Genomic DNA, 21,788 nt, shown 5'->3' on the forward strand with positions numbered 1-21,788 from the left:
GGTGATGAATACCCCAAGGGCATGTATAGGTAGAGAGCACAAAATCTACTGTGTATGAGAACAGAGAACCAGTTAATTGTGTATCACCTGCCCACCGCCAAACTCCATTGTAGGAGCTGGCGACAGTCTAATGTTTACATAGGCAGCCGGGGGCCTCTATAGTAAAGCTAGAGTAAGCAGTGAGGGGGCACAGTAAGGGGGACATCTATAGCATGACATCTTCTCAACTGTCCCCTTTATAATTTTTTTTTTACAATGTGTTAGTGGAGATTGAATATCCCAATCTCTGTATGAATTCCTTACAATGGTGATTGATAGCATTGCAAGGGGAAGACTTTTCTCCTGAATACACTGAACTTAAACTTTTATGTGCCAGGATGTTTTTGTGCCATTTTGGCAACTAGAAGTACAGACCTGTAGATTTAACATGCTCTCCTATGTAAAAGCAACATATCAATCTTGTTTAACCAGACCGAGTCTGTAAAACGTAGTTCACAAATGGCTTCTGTTTTTAAAGGGAACCTGTCACCAGGATTTTTCCAAATAAACTGTTCCACCACCAGTGAGCTCTAATATGCAGAATTCTAGAATAATGTATATAAGAGCCCAGGCTGCTCTGTAGAACATAAAAAAGACCTTTATTATACTCACCTAGGGGGCGGTTGAGTGCAATGGACATTCTTGCCCTCAGGTCCGGTGCCTCCTCCATCTTGTGCAGCGGCCATCCTCCGTCCCAGCCCCGTGTGGATGACATCTCCTACGTCATCCACACAGAGGCCACCATTGTAGTGCACATGCGCACTTTGACATTTCCTTGCGCCTGTGCATTACTTTGCTCTGCCCGCAACGTGCACATGTGCAGGAACGCAATGGCAGCCTCTGTGTGGATGACGTAGGACGCATCATCCACACAAGGTTGGGAAGGAGGACAGCGACTGGACAAGATGGAGGAGGCGTCAAACCAAGAGCAGCGACACCCATTAGACCTGACCCCCTCCCTAGGGGAGTATAATAAAGGTCTTCTTTATGTTCTATAGAGCAGCCTGGGCTCTTATATACAGCATGCTAGAATACTGTATATAAGGGCTCACTGGTGGTGGCTGCAGTTCATAAGGGAAAAACCTGGTGACAGGTTCCCTTTAATATAGACCCCTAAATTTTAATGACTAATTCCTATCTGTAAAAAATGGACTAGAGAAGGACATGCACTAATTTTCCTTTAAAAGGACAACATGAATGACAAATGTTGTGTGAATAAGGCCTGATGCTGACAGATCAATCTTATAATCTCATAGTGCAATGTAGGAACATAAAAAGAGTTATCTAGAAGACTGCAAATTATTGCTATAAGAATTTGGTCAATTACACAGAAATTATGTATTTGAATCAAGCAAGCCTTTAGTAGAAATTTCCAGTAATCAGCTAAATAAACCCTTTAATATAGACTTGGTACTAGATGAATATGTATAGAAATAGGGTTAAAATAGATGTATGGCACAATCAGTTTTCTTCCAGTTTGTGGAAGACGCAACAAGTAACTGGCATTTGTTCATGCCGTAAACTTTTAACAACCAGCAAACCCAAATTTACACACGCATAAGCAATCTCCAGAGTCCTGACTATTCCAAGTTAAAGGGTTATTCCCATCTCCAAGATATTATTCCAATATGTAGTAGGTGTAATAATACTATTAGCAAGTACCTCCAATTAGAAATGTAGTATAGTTCTCATACAACCATGTCTCTAAAGCCTGCTTTACACGTTGCAATTTCGCATACGATATCGTATGCGATTTGCAACGCCCCTATCGTATGTGTGGCATGTTCAATTTGTTGAACGTGCAGCACAAACAATTAACCCCCGTCACACGTACTTACCTTCCATACGACCTCGATGTGGGCGGCGAACGTCCACTTCCTGGAGTGGGAGGGACGTTCGGCGTCACATAGACGTCACGCGGCCGCCGGCCAATAGAAGCGGAGATGAACGGGACATAAACATCCCACCCATCTCTTTCCTTCCGCATTGTCGGCGGGAGCCATGGACGGAGGTAAGCTGTCGTTCAATGTTCCCGGGGTGTCACACACTGCGATATGTGCTGCCTCGGGAACATTGCACAACCGCACGTTCAATCTTTGAGGAATGAACGACGTGCATGCGATGAAAGGATTTTCGATCAATCGGAATTGCACGGAGGTTTTACACACTACAATCATACTTACGATGCCGGATGTGCGTCACTTACGACGTGACCCCGCCGACACATCGTAAGATTTATTGTAGCGTATAAAGCGCCCTTTACCTCATGTTCAGGGTATTGCAGCTTAGGTATCCATAGTTTTATCCACTCAAATAGTGACAATTAGGTATCCATAGTTAAGACCACAAGCAACTAAGCCCTGCACATTAGGTAAGGCCCTGTGCCCACAGGAGAAAATACCTGCGGATTTTGCTGTGGAAATCCTGCGTATTTTCTAGATTTTCCAGATAAATCCGCAGGTTTGCGCAAGTACACAAACTCTCCTTGTTATCCTACGTGATTTGGTGTGTGCTGTTTATATGCTGCCAATTTTCCACCTGCGGAAAATGCTGCGGAATTTCCGCTGCCGCAAAGAACTGCATGTCAATTATTCCTGCGGATTGTCCTGCGGATTTCCTGCCTTTCTACTATGGAGATACAGAGGGGGGGGGGGGGGCAATCCGCAGGACAAATGCACAAATTCCTCACATTTCCCTTAGGTTTTCCGCAGCAATTCCGCATAAATGATAGCTGCGGATTCCAGGGAGCTGCTGGGTGACCCTGTAGAAATACCTGCAGAAAAATCCACAGGTATTTTCTCCCGTGGGCACAGGGCCTAGATGATATGGCTATATAAAGAGCACTATACTGCATTTCTAATTGGGGGTATTTGCTAATATTATTACATCTACTACATATTGGAATAGGATAAAGAAGATGGGAATACTCATTTAAAATAATAAAGACTAACATTGCACATACTCATCATGATCACCACAAGGAACCCCTTGCCCAAGGAGACAATATCCGTAAGCAGCTATAGACAATACTGTATTCACTTCATATGACAAACAGGCAAACAATCAGATTACAGATGAATCCATAAAGGTATCAGTTATTAGTGTACTGCAAGGTACTCATACTGGATACTCATGCAGATTTCCAACGGATTAGTACTGGATACGACCACGAGTAACATGAATCCAATTAGAAGCATCGTTCATTTTGCAGTTAGACTTTAGAGAGGAGTCCTGACTCGGGGGCACTTGCTTTAATAAGGTTTTGGATTTCTTTGAATTTAGGATGATCCTTATCCGCGACCAACTGTAAGAGTACAGCCTCACTAGTGGTAATAATAATCCCGTTCCTTGCAAGACGCTGCAAAAGAAGAAAAAAAGTGCAACCATGAAAGGAAATTACATTAGATCATACTTTTATATAGTATCTAGAGAATAAAAAAAAACAAAAAAAAACAAAAAAAAAACCACCCCAAAAACACACACACCACACCTCACAGCTCCTGTTGGGTTTACAGTGGATATAAAATGACTGCACTACTGTTGAAATGCCAGATTTGTGTCATGTTAAAAAAAACAAAAAAAAAAAAAAACAACCAATTACAATCCCCTCAGAACTTTATCCGCCTTTAATGTTACTCATAATGTGTACATGCATTGAGAAAGAAACTGAAATCATCTTAATGGGAAAAAATGAATAAGTCTAAAATAATGTGGTTGCACAAGTATGAACACCCTTTTATAATTGGGGATTGTTTCCACAATTATTTACCTTAATGTGAAAGGGAACCTGTCACCAGGTTTTTCCCGTATGAGCTGTGGCCACCACCAATGAGCCCACAGCATTCTAGAATAATGTATGTAAGAGCTCAGCCTGCTCTGTATAACAAAAAAAAAATACCTTTTTTTTTCTCACTTAGGGGGTTGTCTGGTCCGATGGGTGTTGCTGCTATCGGTCCAGAGCCTCCTCCATCTTGTGCGATTATCGTTCTCCTGTCCAGCCCTGTGTGCATGACGTGTTCTGCGTCATTCAGAGAGGTCTCCATTGCACTCCTGTGCATGCACACTTTCATCTGCCTTGCTGAGGGCAGCACAAAGTACTGTAGTGCGCATGCGGTCTTTGACCGTTACCTGTGCCTGAACATTACACTATTTTGCACTGCCCTCAGCCGAGCAGATCAAAGTGCGCACGCGCAGGAGCAAAGTGGACGGCTCTCTGTGCATGACACAGAAGGCATCATGCACACAGGAATGGCCAGAAGGACGGTGATCACACAAGATAGAGGAGGCGCTGGACCAAGAGCAGCAACACCCATTGGACCAGAGCAACCCCTAGGTGTGTATTATAAAGGTGTTTTTTTTTTTAAAGTTATACAGATCGGCCTGGTCTTATATACAGTATTCTAGAAAGCTATATATAAAGAGCTCACTAGTGCTGGCCGCAGCTCATAAGGGAAAAACCTGGTGATTGGTTCCCTTTAAATAGCAGTCAGTACTACCATCATGTAAAGTGATTTTGATTTACCCCATATAAAAGTTTCTGTTCTAGTCCGAGTTTCCTGACAAAATCATTGCCCGTAAACAACTTACAACATAGCCAAGGGATCTCAATGTTAAAAGTAATCAGTCAGGAGAAGAATACAAACAAACAAAAAAAAAAATTTCCAGACATTAGATATACCATGGAACATTGTGAAGATGGTCATCAAGTAGTGGCTTAAACTTGGCACCACAGTGACAATACCTAAAATTTGATAATTATGAAAAGACAAGAATAAAATTTGTCCAGGAGACATCCAAGAGGCCTGCAGCAACATTAAAGGAGCTTCAGGATTTTTGCAAGTACTGGTTATACACTGAAAGTAACAATAACCCATTGTATTCTTCATAATTTTGGCCTCTGGAGTACGGTGGAAAGACAGAAGCTTTTCGTTACAAAGAAAAACATTCAAGCCTGGCTATGTTTTGCTAAAATCTACATAGAGTCTGCCAAAACATGTGGGAAGAAAATCAAAGTTTTGGTATGGGCCAGCCACATCCCAGATTGAATATAATTGAATACCTGTGGGTTGAACTGAAAAAAGCTGCACAGAGGAGATGCCCTCACAATATGACAGATTTGGAGCACTACTACTAGGAAGAACTGACAAAGATTGTCAGTTCTTGATGTACCATGCTAATAGACTGCTACTCAAAAAGACTAAAGTGGGCTTTACACGCTGCGATATCGGTACCGATATCGCTAGCGTGCGTACCCTTGCCCATCGTTTGTGCGACACGGGCAAATTGCTGCTCGTCGCGCACAAAATCACGCACCCCCGTCACACGGACTTACCTGTCCTGTGACTTCGCTCTGGCCGGCGATCCGCCTCCTTTCTAAGGGGGCTGGTCGTGTGGCGTCACAGCGACGTCACACGGCAGGTGTATAACAGAAGCGGAGATGAGCGGGACGTAAACATCCCGCCCTCCTCCTTCCTTCCGCATTGCCAGTGGAGGCAGGTGAGGAGATGTTCCTCGCTCCTGCGGTGTCACACACAGCGATATGTGCTGCCTTAGGAACGAGGAACAACATCGTTAATTAGAAGAGAACATTTTTTTGTTTTAGGACGACCTCTCGGCGGCAAACGATTTTGGCTGCTTTTGCGATCGTTTTAGGTCGCACAAAAGTGTCACACGCTGCGATATCGTTAATGACACCAGATGTGCGTCACTAACGACGTGACCCCGACGATAAATCATTAACGATATCGTAGCGTGTAAAGCCCGCTTAAATGTTGCCATAAATTCAAAAGGGAACTTCAACAAAAGTATCAGTTTAAAAGGTGCTTGTATATTTATTCAACTGCATTATTTTAGTTCTTTTTCGTTTTCCAACTGAAAAGATGAATTTGTACAGAATATAGGTGACATTAAAAGGTGGAATATATTCTGAAATTATTCTTGGTATGATTTTGACTTTTTAGATCTATTATCTATTATCTTTAGATCTATTTTATGTGTAAAATTAATTTGATCTGGAAGCTACCAGCTATAAAGAAGCACTGAATATGGTTAGTGTTCCTATAGAATAACATAACTTATACTTCTATATCTGTTTTTGTATGGGGAGTCTTTCAGATGGATATACAGTGCCTACAAGTAGTATTCAACCCCCTGCAGATTTAGCAGGTTTGAGAAGATGCAAATAAGTTAGAGCTTGCAAATTTCAAACAAGAGCAGGATTTATTAACAGATGCATAAATCTTACAAACCAACAAGTTATGTTGCTCAGTTAAATTTTAATAAATTTTCAACATAAAAGTGTGGGTCAATTATTATTCAACCCCTAGGTTTAATATTTTGTGGAATAACCCTTGTTTGCAATTACAGCTAATAATCGTCTTTTATAAGACCTGATCAGGCCGGCACAGATCTCTGGAGTTATCTTGGCCCACTCCTCGATGCAGATCTTCTCCAAGTTATCTAGGTTCTTTGGGTGTCTCATGTGGACTTTAATCTTGAGCTCCTTCCACAAGTTTTCAATTGGGTTAAGGTCGGGAGACTGACTAGGCCACTGCAACACCTTGATTTTTTCCCTCTTGAACCAGGCCTTGGTTTTCTTGGCTGTGTGCTTTGGGTCGTTGTCTTGTTGGAAGATGAAATGACGACCCATCTTAAGATCCTTGATGGAGGAGCGGAGGTTCTTGGCCAAAATCTCCAGGTAGGCCGTGCTATCCATCTTCCTATGGATGCGGACCAGATGGCCAGGCCCCTTGGCTGAGAAACAGCCCCACAGCATGATGCTGCCACCACCATGCTTGACTGTAGGGATGGTATTCTTGGGGTCGTATGCAGTGCCATCCAGTCTCCAAACGTCACGTGTGTGGTTGGCACCAAAGATCTCGATCTTGGTCTCATCAGACCAGAGAACCTTGAACCAGTCTGTCTCAGAGTCCTCCAAGTGATCATGAGCAAACTGTAGACGAGCCTTGACATGACGCTTTGAAAGTAAAGGTACCTTACGGGCTCGTCTGGAACGGAGACCATTGCGATGGAGTACGTTACTTATGGTATTGACTGAAACCAATGCCCCCACTGCCATGAGATCTTCCTGGAGCTCCTTCCTTGTTGTCCTTGGGTTAGCCTTGACTCTTTGGACAAGCCTGACCTCGGCACGGGTGGAAACTTTTAAAGGCTGTCCAGGCCGTGGAAGGCCAACAGTAGTTCTACAAGCCTTCCACTTCCGGATGATGCTCCCAACAGTGGAGACAGGTAGGCCCAACTCCTTGGAAAGGGTTTTGTACCCCTTGCCAGCCTTGTGACCCTCCACAATCTTGTCTCTGATGGCCTTGGAATGCTCCTTTGTCTTTCCCATGTTGACCAAGTATGAGTGCTGTTCACAAGTTTGGGGAGGGTCTTAATTAGTCAGAAAAGGCTGGAAAAAGAGATAATTAATCCAAACATGTGAAGCTCATTGTTCTTTGTGCCTGAAATACTTCTTAATACTTTAGGGGAACCAAACAGAATTCTTGTGGTTTGAGCGGTTGAATAATAAAAAGACCCTCTGAATAAACGTTTCACAATTTAAAGGAAAAATAAAAAAAAAGAAATAACATTCTTTTTTGCTGCAGTGCATTTCACACTTCCAGGCTGATCTACAGTCCAAATGTCACAATGCCAAGTTAATTCCGAATGTGTAAACCTGCTAAATCTGCAGGGGGTTGAATACTACTTGTAGGCACTGTACATACTACAGAACTTCGAACATAGCAGCAAAATACTTGCAAATGCCACATTAAAAAGCAGTATTGCTATATACTCCTAGTGATATTATATTCTCTGGTTCACGATGAGTATTATCTATAGAGTTTAACCATACCAATTAAAAATCATATATTACAATTGTGTAAAATTAAAAGAAAAAAAAAAGAAAAAATAAAATTGGGTTATGTGGAGATTTCCTAATCTGCTAAATTACCCTGTCAATAATACCTAAGCTGTAATGCCCTGCACGTGAGGTTAAGGTACTGTCACACAACAAGATCGCTAGCTGAGTCACGGTTTCTGTGACGCAGTAGCGATCCCATTATCGATCTCGTTATGTGTGACACTTACCAGCGATAAGGCCCTGCTGTGAGATCGCTAGTCGTTGCCGAATGGTCCAGGTCATTTTCTTCAAAGGCGAGGTCCTGCTGGGCAGGACACATCGCTATGTTTGACACTGTGTGACAGGGTCACAGTGACTGTCGCTACTGCGACCTGTATTGTTCCTGCATCGTTGGCAGGGTCTGACTGTGACATCTCACCAGCGACCTCCCAGCGACTTACCAGCTATCCCTATCAGGTCGCTTAGTTTTCGGGATCGCTGGTAAGTCGTTGTGTGTGACTTGGCCTTAAGAGACATGGCTAGATCAAAACTATGCTATATTTCTAATTAGAGTTTTTTGCTGATATTATGATCACACCTACTAGATATTGGAATAGGATCTTTGAGATGGGAATACCCTTAAAGACTGATTAATGGTTTGCACCCTGGGGTGAAACCTCTGTATGTGCTCTCATGAAGTCTTCTCTTACAGTTCCTAAACTCACTAGTGCATTTAAAAAAAAAAAATAAAAAAATACAGCTTTTCTGCTCTCTCTCTGATGGATTTCTTATTTTTTTCAGTCGACTGAGGATCTGTTTTGGATCTCATGTTGTGGGTATACAGCAACATCTTCCAAATGCAAATGCCACACCTGGAATTAGCTCCAGACCTCTTATCTGATTACTTGATGATGGATTAACAAGGGAAAAATCCCATGCAGCCCATTGAATAGATTTTTAGATTCTATTGCAATTATTATTCAATTACTTTTGGCCCCTTGAAAAGAGACAGCTACATATTAAAAGAAGAGAGAGAAAGAAAGAGAAAGAGAGAAACCTATTCAGCTTCCAACATAAATTTTCAATTGAATTGAGATCAAATCTTTGTGATGGCCACTCCAAAACATTGCCCTTGTTATTCTTAAGCCACTTTGTAACCAGTTTGGCAGTATGCTTCTGGTCATTGTCCATTGGGAAAACCCATTTCCGCCTAAGCTTTAAGTTCCTGACTGATGTCTTGATATGTTGCTTCAGTATTGCCCCATAATCTTCTTTCCTTATGATGTCATCTATTTTGTGAAGTGCAACAGTGGCTCCTGCAGCAACATAACCCCACATGATGCTGCCATTCCCGTGTTTCACAATTTGGGATGGTGTTCTTAGGCTTCAAAGCTTCCCCTTTTTTCCTTCAAACATAAAACGATGGTCATTATGGCTAAACTTTCCAATTTTAGTTTTGTCAGACCACAGGACATGTCTCCAAAAATTAAGTTCTTTGTTCCTGTGCGCATTTACAAACATTAATCTGGATTTTTTAGGTTTCTTTTGGAGTAATGGGTTCTGCAGAGTGGCCTTTCAGCCCATGTTGATACAGTACTTGTTTCACTGTGGATTATGACACAATCTTTCCAGCTTCCACCAGCATCTTCGACAAGGTCTTTTGCTTTTGTTCTTGTGTTGATATGAACATTTTTGACCTTCTCTGATATACAGAACCCATCTCCTTCCTGAGCGATATGATGGCTGGAAATTCCCATCTTGTTTGTACTTGCGTATGACTGTTTGTACAGATGAACGAGGCACCTTCAGGTATCTGGAAATTGCACCCAAGGATGAACCAGACTTGTGCAAGTCCACAATTCTCTTCCTGAGATCTGGGCTGATTTTTGTTTTAACTTTCCCATGATGCTACACAAAGAAGCAGTGTGTTTCAGGTATGCATTAACATACATCTACAGGTGTGTGTCTAATTAACTCAGATGTTGTCAATAATAAGCTTTGAAAGACATGATATCATCATATGGGCTGTCCGATATGGTTTAAAGGCATAGTACTCATAGTGTATGTAAACTTCTGACTCTGCAGAAAGTAATAAAAATCCCTTAACATTCTCTCTCTCTTTCGTAAAACATTCTCTCTCTCTCTGTCATTATTACAGTCGGCTGCTGCAGTGAGCCATCGGTGATCCCTGCACATGTCTACTGATTTGAACAGCACACATGTGAGGTTAGCAGGCGAGGGTGGATCTGCGATTCACCCACGCCTGTTAACCCCTTAGATCGCGCTGTCAAAATCTGACAGCATGATTTAAATGGTCGCAGTGGGGAACGCGCCATTCCCTGCCACCATCGGAGGCCCCATGACGCGATCACGGGGAGCCGATGGTTGTCATGGTAACGACCTGTTGCTATCATGACATATTTCCTGTTAGAGCTGACAGAGCGTAGACTCTCACAGGAATGCTGCATTTCTGCTGATGCAGCACGTTTGGTGTCTACAAACCTGAGACATCATACTGATACATCAGTTTTACCATATAGTGAACACTGAATAAAATATCCGAAAAACAATCATGCAATTGCACTTTTTTTTGCAATTTCACCGCACTTGGATTTTTTTCCCCCATTTTCCAGTACACTATACTGTAAAACTCATGGTTTCATAACAAAGTACAACTCTTCTTGCAAAAAATAGCCCTCATATGGCAATATTGACGGGGAAAAAAAAAAAAAAAAGAAGACGGTTCTCGGAAGAAGGGGAGCAAACAAAAATAAAAAATAGAAAAAAGTATAGAAAAAAATTGCCTGGGGTAAAGGGGTTAAAGTTCGTGGACCAGAATAAAAATCAATCACCTGTCTGTACATAACTGGTGAATTTGAGGCTTTGTCTCTGCACTTTCCGCTAAACCTCCACTAGTTACACAAATATAACGATGCCATTTTGTGTAATGATTTCATAGTGCTCAGCCATTGATGCATGGATTTTGCCCGTGGTGACTGGCGTTCAAAGCTGTAAATGTCAGCACAGCGGGTTTATTCAGAGAATTCAATTCGCACTTATGCCACGATAATTTAGTGGCTTTTCAGAGACTAGCTGGGACGCAGACTGCAAGGTCTTCACACAATTTAGCTGGGTCATCGAGTGCTCCATGCGTCTGCCTACTGCTCAGCTGGCATACACCGGCTAACGATCCTCATCAGCCCACAGCGGACTGATAGCTGAAGGAAAATACGTATTATCCGGAAAGATCTCTACAGTATGGCAGAATCATAAACTGAAGGAAACAGAACAAATACCATAAACCATCGGCTCAATCAGGGCTATTTTAGTGGCAGGCCAACAGCTATAACCTACTTTGTTTTTAATAAACCCCTGTGGGAAGAGTGTGGCAAAAGCTACATGGATGAAGGATGTGAGACTTATTCATTAAAAGACATATATATATATTATATATATATATATATTAGTCAAACATATAATGTTAAACATTAAACCTTTGTTTCAGAAATAGACACAGAAGTCTAAATGGGGAGATTAAATGTAGACTAAAGCGGACTTGTCATTTATAATAATACTAGAAGGTGGCCCGATTCTACGCTTCGGGTATTATAGAATTTACGTATTGTGTAGTTAATGTATGATTTTTGTATATATATATTAGATGTTGTCTGTAGTTAGCAAGTGTTTGTGTAGGGGCTGTACATGTTCTGGGTGTTGTCTGGGTGTGGCGGGGGGTGAGAGCGGTGTTGTTTGTGTGTTGCGTTGTTTGTAGAGCGCTGTGTGTCTATCATTGTGTATGTGTGTTGCGTGGTTTGTGTGGGCGTGTGTGTGTGTGTTTGTGTTTTGGGGGGGAGGTATGTTTTGTATAATGTGTGTGTTGTGCGGTATGTGCGTATATTTGTGTGTGCCGCGGTGTTTGTGTGTTGGGTGTTGTGTGTGTGCGTCGTTGTCTGTGTAGGGCAGTGTTTGTGGTTCCCAGTGTGTGTGTGTGGTGTGTTGTGCAGTGCGTGTGTGGCAGTGTGTGTGTGTGTGTGTGTGTGTTTTGGGGGGAGATGTGCACCCCCCATCGTGCTCCATCCCCCATACTGTGCTCCCCACATCATGCTCCATCCCCCTTGCTGCGCACCCCCCATCGTGCTCCATCCCCACTCCCCATTGTGCTGCATCCCCCATGCTGCGCATTCCCCATCGTGCTCCATCCCCCATGCTGCGCACCCCCCATCATGCTCCATCCCCATGCTGCGCACTCCCCATCGTGCTCTATCCCCCATGCTGCGCACTCCCCATCGTGCTCCATCCCCATGCTGCGCACTCCCCATCGTGCTCCATCCCCATGCTGCGCACTCCCCATCGTGCTCCATCCCCATGCTGCGCACTCCCCATCGTGCTCCATCCCCATGCTGCGCACTCCCCATCGTGCTCTATCCCCCATGCTGCGCACTCCCCATCCCCTATGCTGCGCACTCCCCATCGTGCTCCATCCCCCATGCTGCGCACCCCCCATCGTGCTCCACACATCCGATCGCATACACGCGCTGACACAATCACAACATCCGGAGATACCACATGCTTCCAGCCATGTGATCCTCCGGCAGGTCCTGGAAGATCACTACACAGTATCGCCGCCGAGAAGCAAGCGATATCACGGGATGTTGTGAGTATGTGGATGCGATCTGGTGTGTGTGGTGTGTGTTGTGTGTTCGTTCCGCTGCAGGGGACCTTGATGCGCTCACCTCGTGTGGGGGGCGGAGCCTGGGCGATTGTCCAATCCGTGCGGGGGGGGGGGCGGAGCCTGGGCGAGGAGAGCGGCCAATCCGTGCGGGGGGAGGAGCCAAGGCGAGCGCCCAATCCGTGCGGGGGGGCGGGGCCATGGCGAATCCATGAAGCCGAGCGGCCAATCCGTGCGGGGGGGCGGGGCCATGGCGAGCCCAGCGGCCAATCCGCTGTTTGTCACCGTAACGACATGGCCAATCCGTGCGAGGGGGGGCGGACCCGAGGCGAGCGGCCAATCCGTGCGGGGGGAGGAGCCAAGGCGCGCGGCCAATCCATGCAGGGGGGCAGGGACATGGCGAGGCCAGCAGCCAATCTGCTGTTTGTCACCGTAAGGACATGTCCCGGGACACAATTTTGGAGCAAGACAGACAGACAGACAGAATAAGGCAATTATATATATAGATGTTGCCTTGTCTATGCATCAAATGGCAAACAAACAACTAAAAAAATATATATATTATATACAGTGTCTTGCAAAAGTATTCGGCCCCCTTGAATTTGTCAACCTTTGCCTACATTTCAGGCTTCAAACAAAGATAAAAATGTTTAAATTAATGCTGAATAATCAAGAAGTGGGACACAATTGTGAAGTTGAACGAAATTTATTTTAAACATTTTTTAAAAAATAAAAAACTGACCAGTGGGGCGTGCAATATTATTCATCCCCTTTAAGTTAATACTTTGTAGCGCCACCCTTTGCTGCGAGAGACTGAAGTTCTTGCTCATTCTTCCTTTGCAAACAGCTGGAGCTGTGAGGTTGGATGGAGAGTATTTGTGAACAACAGTTTTCAGCTCTTTCCAAAGATTCTCGATTGGATTAAGGTCTGGACTTTGACATTCTAACACCTGGATACATTTATTTGTGAACCATTCCATTGTAGATTTTGCTTTATGTTTGGGATCAATGTCTTGTTGGAAGACAAATCTCCGTCCCAGTCTCAAGTCTTTTGCAAACTCCAACAGATTTTCTTCAAGAATATATTTGGCTCCATCCATCTTCCCATCAATTTTAACAATCTTCCCTGTCCCTACTGAAGAAAAGCAGGTCCAAACCATGATGCTACCACCACCATGTTTGCCAGTAGAGATGGTGTTCAGGGTGATGAACTGTGTTGCTTTTACGCCAAACATATCGTTTGGCATTGATCCCAAAAAGTTTGTTTTTTGTTTTATCTGACCAAAGCACCTTCTTCCACATGTTGGTGTGTCTCCCAGGTGGCTTGTGGCAAACTGTAAATTACACTTTTTATGGATATCTTTGAGAAATGGCTTTCTTCTTGCCACTCTTCCATAAAGACCAGATTTGTGCAGTGTACAACTGATTATTATCCTATGGACAGACTCTCCCACCTCAGCTGTAGATCTCTGCAGTTCATCCAGAGTGATCATGGGCCTCTTGGCTGCATGTCTGATCAGTCTTCTCCTTGTTTGAAATGAAAGTTTGGATAGACGGCCGGGTCTTGGTAGATTTGCAGTGGTATGATATTCCGTCCATTCCAATATGATCACTTGCACAGCGCTCCTCGGGATGTTTAAAGTTTTGGAAATCTTTTTGTAACCAAATCCGGCTTTAAACTTCTCCACAACAGTATCACGGACCTGCATGTTGTGTTCCTTGGTCTTCATGATGTTATCTGCGCTTTAAACAGAACACTGAGACTAAAGCTGGGTTTACATGCTGCAACATCGCAAAGGACATCGCTGTAACGTCACCGGTTTGGTGACGCAATAGCGACCTCCCTAAGTCTCTGCTAAGTCGCTGGTGAGCTGTCAAACAGGCAAACCTGGCCAACAACTTACCAGCGATCCGGACCTGCAGAGCGACCTAGCTGGTTGTTGTGGACGTTGATAAGCAGCCTTTTGAAAGGGAAGTTGCTAACAAAGTCGCTGAAAAGGATTCACACACTGAAACTTCATGCTGCACAGCGGGAAACAAAGGACCTAGGAATGGTCCTGAATGACTTGTAGTGATCAGCAACTTCCAGCAACTTCACAGCAGGGGCCAGGTCGCTGATAGGTTTCACACACTGCAACACTGCAACATCGCAAACAACATCGCTATTGCGCCACAAAACCGGTGACGTTACAGCGATGTCGTTTGAGATGTTGCAGTGTGTAAACCCAGCTTATCACACAGCAGGTGCATTTATATGGAGACTTGATTACACACGGGTGGATTATATTTATCATCATTGGTCATTTAGGACAACATTGGATCATTCAGAGATCCTCAATGAACTTCTGGAGTGAGTTTGGTGCACTGAAAGTAATGGGGACGAATAATGTTGCACGCCCCAAAAAGGTTTAAAATAAGCAAAAAAAATTCGTTCAACTTCACAATTGTGTCCCACTTGTTGATTCTTCACCATTAATTAAATTTTTTTTTTATCTATGTATGAAGCCTGAAATGTGGGTAAAGGTTGACAAATTCAAGGGGGCTGAATACTTTCACAAGGCACTCTACTCGTATGTTTACATATATATGCACTTTTGGCACCCTCACACTTTATTCACATGGCTTTAATATAAAATTAACGATCTCAGCAAAGAAATTCTGGAAAACCTAAAAAGTTGGCATTTTTATGACTCAAACTTTTTGGCTTTTACATAGAATGGCCATTTGGACAGATCAATAAATACTAAAAGGGAGGAGGGAATTATTCCAGACAAGTGTTTGTATGCCAGTCCTGATTTGGTGTCCGCTGGAGTAAGATGTGCCAAATTCATTAAGAGGAACATGCCCTCATAATAAATTTCGCGCATCTTTCAGAGTCAAAACATGTACCTTAGTCATGGACAGACAAAAATAGGATAAATAAGCAAATTCTTAAGCACAAAACTGCACACGAAGGATGGGAAATCTTCTGTAAGGAAATCCTTAATGCACAAGAACTAATAATACGAAAAGGAAGAAAAATGGGAAAGACCTAAAGAAACCAGGTTGGATGACCGAAGAATTATATCACCTGCTTAAAAAGAAAAAACATAACAAGTGGAAGACGGAATTATACCTAGGGAAAAATACATAGCAGTCTGCAAAATCTGCAAGACAAGCATCAAAAGGAACTAAGGCCGAACACGAATTGAGGCCTGCAAAAGAGGCCAATGGAGTCCTGCAGAATCAAAAAATTGAAAATAGTCAACAAGGTGGAACCGCAGGTGGCAATACTAAATTAATATTTCGTATCTGTCTTCTCCAAAAAAAACTAATGCAAGCATCTGCAATAATCATGATAGAGATGACGGTCAGGAGGAGTCCAAGTTGACATTAAGCAAGGGACTGATATTAGAACACTTAGCCAAGTTAAAGGAAACCAAGTCCCCAGGAGATGCTTTACACCCTAGAGTCCTGAAAGAGATAGCTGAGGAAATAATACCGCTTGCCATAATCTTCAATAAGTCATGGGAAACAGGAGTGATCCCTCTAGATTGGAAAAGGTTAAATGTGGTGCTTATTTACAAAAATGAAAAAAAAAAAAAAAAAGTAAGATCCAGGGAATTAGAGGCCAGTAAAATATTAGAGCAATTTGTCAAGGAACATTTAGTTACTTAAATACATGGATGGGAAGGCATTAATCAACCAAAGCCAGCACGGCTTTATGACCAATAAATTTTGGTCAGGCCAACCTGATTTCCTTTTATAACAAAGTAACTGAATGGTTGGACCAGGGGAATGCTGTGGATATAGTATACCTTGACTTCAGTAAGGCATTCTATCAAGTATCACATGACATCCTCATTGAAAGAATTATCAATTATGGAATTGACAAAAAAAAAAAAAAAAAAAGTTGGATGGCTTCATCACTGGTTTAATGATTGGGGACAACAAATAATACTAAATGGCTACACATCAACCAGAAGGAAAGTTAAAAGCAGAGTGCTTCAAGGCTCTATTCTGGGGCCAGTGCTGTTTAATATCTTTATAAATGATCTGGACAACAGAATTATTAGGGAACTCAAAACTCACAGATGATCCTAAGATAGGAGGAGTAGCCAACACTAGAAAGGATAGAGAGCGTATTCAAAAGGATCTAGACACACTTGAACAATGGGCTGAGGAGAACAGAATGGGGTTTAACAGGGACAAATGCAAAGGCCTACATCTGGGTAAAAGAAATGTAAAAAGGCTATATAGTATGGGAGGAGTAGAACTAAGAGATAGCACTAGGGGAAAAGGACTTGAGCATCACAGTAGAGATCTGACTCAATATGAGCCAACATGGCGGTGCTGCAACTAAAAAGACCAACAAAATTCTGGGATGTATCAAGACAAGCATTGAATCAAGATCAAGAGGTAAATATTCCGCTACACTTTGCCCTGGTCAGACCCCACCTGGAATCCTGTGTATAGTTCTGGGCGCCCCAATTCAAGAAAGACATCGATATATTGGAGCAAGTCCAGAGAAGGGCAACCAAGATGGTAGAAGGTCTGCAAACCATGTCATATGAAGAACAGCTAAAAGGACTAGGAATGTTTAGTGTGTAAAAGAGAAAGGTGAGAGGAGACTTCATAGCGGTCTACAAATATGTGAAAAATAGTCACAGTGCAGAGGGAACTATCCTATTCTAATTAGCACAAGGAAGTACAAGAAGCAATGGGATGAAACTTAAAGGAAGGAGATTCAGATTAGACATTAGGAAAAACTTTGTGACAGAGAGGGCAGTCAGGGAGTGGAACAGGCTACCACGGGAGGTGGTGAGCTCTCCATCAATGGAAATCTTCAAGCGGAAACTGGATAAATATATAGCTGGGATGATTTAGGAAAACCTGCACTCGCAGGGGATGGACTCGATGGTCCTTGAGGTCCCTTCCAACCCTACCATTCTATGATAATAATTGATCTATTTAGCTGCAGAAGGTCCCCTTTACAAATGTGTGTAAAACACAGATGCATGACACGTGAAAAAAAAAAACAAAAAAAAACTTACCTCTCCCCATTAAAACATACCGCATCCAAGCGTTAACCAAATTTCAAATGTATGGCCATATTTAAAAGGGTTTTTTTTTACTGCTTTGATACAAGGTAAAAACAGTAAATATATAATAAACCAATTCATTAACGCGATTATGCCAGAATTCTGTTGTAAATTGCTTTGTGAAGGCGGAATTTATTTTTATACAACATTGAGTTACGAAAACATTTTCTCACTTGGTATTTTTATACCAGAATCTGCAAGATCGGCCAAAATGGGTGGAGATGAAGAACAAAGGGGAGGTGTACTTTGTGCCACAAATCTTACACCTGTCTCACATGCCACTTGTCAGATGCTACTGGTTCATTAAGGTGAGCGTTTCAGTAGTCCACCTCGCATTGTTCCCGCTATTCTTGATTAATGAATGCAGGCTATTGTGTTTTCAATAAGTCATAAGTAATGTTTTCTAGATGTTCCACCACCAACCTGCTCAAGCTCTCAGATCTCACAGACAGTGGTGGTAGCATGAGATCGAGCAGCCCTGCGGCACAGGCACAGAGTGACCACAGTAAACGTCTAGTAATCTACTATAAATTTAGTCAATTCGATAATCCATTACTTTTTCAGCTAGAAAAAAAATTATACAGGGAAGTAGGGGGTATATGGGAAATGAAGGGAATTTTGTTACTTACCGTAAATTCCTTTTCTTCTAGCTCTTATTGGGAGACCCAGACGATTGGGGTATAGCTACTGCCCTCTGGAGGCCACACAAAGCACTACATTAAAAGTGCAAGGCCCCTCCCCCTCTGGCTATACCCCCCCGTGGTATCACGGGTACTCCAGTTTTAGTGCCAAAGCAAGAAGGAGGAAGCCAACAACTGGTTTAAACAAATTAACTCCGAGTAACATCGGAGAACTGAAAAACCGTTCAACATGAACAACATGTGTACCCGCAAACAGCAAAAACAATCCCGAAGGACAACAGGGCGGGTGCTGGGTCTCCCAATAAGAGCTAGAAGAAAAGGAATTTACGGTAAGTAACAAAATTCCCTTCTTCTTCAGCGCTCTATTGGGAGACCCAGACGATTGGGACGTCCAAAAGCTGTCCCTGGGTGGGTAAAGAAATACCTCATGTTAGAGCTGAAAAACAGCCCCCCCCTACGGGGATGTCACTGCCGCCTGCAGGACTCTTCTACCTAAGCTGGCATCCGCCGAAGCATAGGTATGCACCTGATAATGCTTGGTGAAAGTGTGCAGACTCGACCAGGTAGCTGCCTGACACACCTGTTGAGCCGAAGCCTGGTGCCGTAATGCCCAGGACGCACCCACGGCTCTGGTTGAGTGGGCTTTTAGCCCTGAAGGAACCGGAAGCCCAGCAGAACGGTAGGCCTCTATAATTGGTTCTTTGATCCATCGAGCCAAGGTGGCTTTAGAAGCCTGCAACCCCTTGCGCGGACCGGCGACAAGGACAAAAAGTGCATCGGAACGGCGCATGGGCGCCGTGCGGGAAATGTAGATCCTGAGTGCTCTCACCAGATCTAGCAAACGCAAGTCCTTTTCATACCGGTGAACCGGATGAGGATAAAAGGAAGGCAAGGATATATCCTGATTAAGATGAAACGAGGATACGACCTTAGGGAGAAACTCCGGAATGGGGCGCAGCACTACCTTGTCCTGGTGGAACACCAAGAAGGGAGCCTTGGATGACAGAGCTGCCAGCTCAGACACTCGCCGAAGCGATGTGATCGCAACAAGAAACGCCACTTTCTGTGACAGGCGAGAAAAAGAAACTTCTTTGAGAGGCTCGAAAGGCGGTTTCTGGAGAGCCACTAGTACTCTGTTCAGATCCCATGGATCCAACGGCCGCTTGTACGGGGGCACAATATGACAGACCCCCTGCAGGAACGTGCGCACCTTAGGAATACGTGCTAGACGCTTCTGAAAAAACACGGATAGTGCCGAGACTTGCCCTTTAAGGGAGCTGAGCGACAAGCCCTTTTCCAACCCTGATTGCAGGAAAGACAGAAAAGTGGGCAATGCAAATGGCCAGGGAGACACTCCCTGAGCAGAGCACCAGGTTAAGAAAATCTTCCACGTTCTGTGGTAGATCTTAGCAGAAGTTGACTTCCTAGCTTGTCTCATTGTGGCTACCACTCCCTGGGATAAGCCTGTTGACGATAGGATCCAGGACTCAATGGCCACACAGTCAGGTTCAGGGCCGCAGAATTCTGATGGAAAAACGGTCCTTGAGACAGCAGGTCTGGACGGTCTGGAAGTGACCACGGTCGGCCGACCGTGAGATGCCACAGATCCGGATACCACGATCTCCTCGGCCAGTCTGGGGCGACGAGTATGATGCGGCTGCAATCGGATCTGATCTTGCGTAGTACTCTGGGCAAGAGTGCCAGAGGCGGGAATACATATGGGAGGCGGAACTGCGACCAATCTTGCACCAAGGCGTCTGCCGCCAGAGCTCTTTGATCGCGCGACCGCGCCATGAATGCCGGGACCTTGTTGTTGTGCCGAGACGCCATTAGGTCGACGTCCGGCACCCCCCAGCGGCGACAGATTTCCTGAAACACGTCCGGGTGAAGGGACCATTCCCCTGCGTCCATACCCTGGCGACTGAGGAAGTCTGCTTCCCAGTTTTCTACCCCTGGGATGTGAACCGCGGAGATGGTGGATGCTGTGTCCTCCACCCAATTCAGAATGCGCCGGACTTCCTGAAAGGCTTGCCGGCTGCGCGTCCCTCCTTGGTGGTTGATGTATGCCACCGCTGTGGAGTTGTCCGACTGGATTCGGATCTGCTTTCCTTCCAGCCACTGTTGAAAGGCTAGTAGGGCAAGATACACTGCCCTGATTTCCAGAACATTGATCTGAAGGGTGGACTCTTGCGGAGTCCACGTCCCCTGAGCCCTGTGGTGTAGAAACACTGCTCCCCACCCCGACAGACTCGCATCTGTCGTGACCACTGCCCAGGATGGGGGCAGGAAGGATCTTCCCTGAGACAATGAGGTGGGAAGGAGCCACCATTGTAGAGAGTCCTTGGCCGTCTGGGAAAGAGAGACTTTCCTGTCTAGGGAAGTCGTCTTCCCGTCCCATTGGCGGAGAATGTCCCATTGAAGTGGACGCAGATGAAACTGCGCAAAGGGAACTGCTTCCATGGCTGCCACCATCTTCCCTAGGAAGTGCATGAGGCGCCGTAAGGGGTGCGACTGGCCCTGAAGGAGAGATTGCACCCCTGTCTGTAGGGACCGCTGCTTGTTTAGCGGAAGCTTCACTCTCGCTGCTCGAGTATGGAACTCCATGCCAAGATACGTTAGTGACTGTGTCGGTGACAGATTTGACTTTGGAAAGTTGATGATCCATCCAAAAGTCTGGAGAGTCTCCAGCGTAGCCTGTAGACTGAGTTGGCATGCCTCTTGAGAGGGTGCCTTGACAAGTAGATCGTCTAGGTAAGGGATCACCGAGTGTCCCTGAGAGTGCAAGACTGCTACCACCGCCGCCATGACCTTGGTGAAGACCCGGGGGGCTGTCGCCAGACCGAATGGCAGAGCTGCGAACTGAAGATGGTCGTCTCCTATCACAAAACGTAGAAAACGTTGATGTTCTGTAGCAATTGGCACGTGGAGATAAGCATCTTTGATGTCTATTGAGGCAAGGAAGTCTCCTTGAGACATTGAGGCAATGACAGAACGGAGGGTTTCCATCCGGAACCGTCTGGCGTGCACATGTTTGTTGAGCAGTTTTAGGTCCAGAACAGGACGGAACGAGCCGTCCTTTTTTGGCACCACAAAGAGATTGGAGTAAAACCCTCTCCCTTGTTCCTGAGACGGTACAGGAACCACTACTCCTTCCGCTCTTAGGGAGTCCACCGGCTGCCGCAGGACATCTACACGGTCTGGATGTGGGGAGGTTCTGAAGAACCGAGCTGGAGGACGAGAACTGAACTCGATTCTGTACCCGCGCGACAAAATGTCTGTCACCCACCGGTCTTTGACCTGTGACATCCAAGTGTCGTAAAAGCGGGAGAGCCTGCCCCCGACCGGAGATGCGGAGGGAGGGGACTGGAAGTCATGAGGTAGCCGCTTTGGAAGCGGTTCCTCCATTTGCTTTCTTGGGGCGTGAATGAGCCCGCCAGGAATCTGAGTTTCTTTGCGTCCTCTGAGTCCCTTTGGACGAGGAGAATTGTGTTTTGCCCGAACCTCGAAAGGACTGA

The 21,788-nt window shown here is 44.6% G+C and overlaps 1 protein-coding gene across 1 annotated transcript in view; it reads right to left on the reverse strand.

Moving 5' to 3' along the window:
• Positions 1-1,037: 1,037 nt before the first annotated feature.
• ISOC1 (isochorismatase domain containing 1) overlaps positions 1,038-21,788 on the reverse strand; it is a 51,943-nt gene continuing 31,192 nt past the window's right edge. Inside the window, exon 5 of the mRNA XM_075324650.1 lies at positions 1,038-3,397. Within this exon, the coding sequence (XP_075180765.1) occupies positions 3,251-3,397 (147 nt within the window). The 3' untranslated portion in view covers positions 1,038-3,250. The remainder of the gene's footprint in view (positions 3,398-21,788) is intronic.

Source organism: Anomaloglossus baeobatrachus, chromosome 1, assembly GCF_048569485.1.
Source record: "Anomaloglossus baeobatrachus isolate aAnoBae1 chromosome 1, aAnoBae1.hap1, whole genome shotgun sequence".
Taxonomy (NCBI): Eukaryota; Metazoa; Chordata; class Amphibia; order Anura; family Aromobatidae; genus Anomaloglossus; species Anomaloglossus baeobatrachus.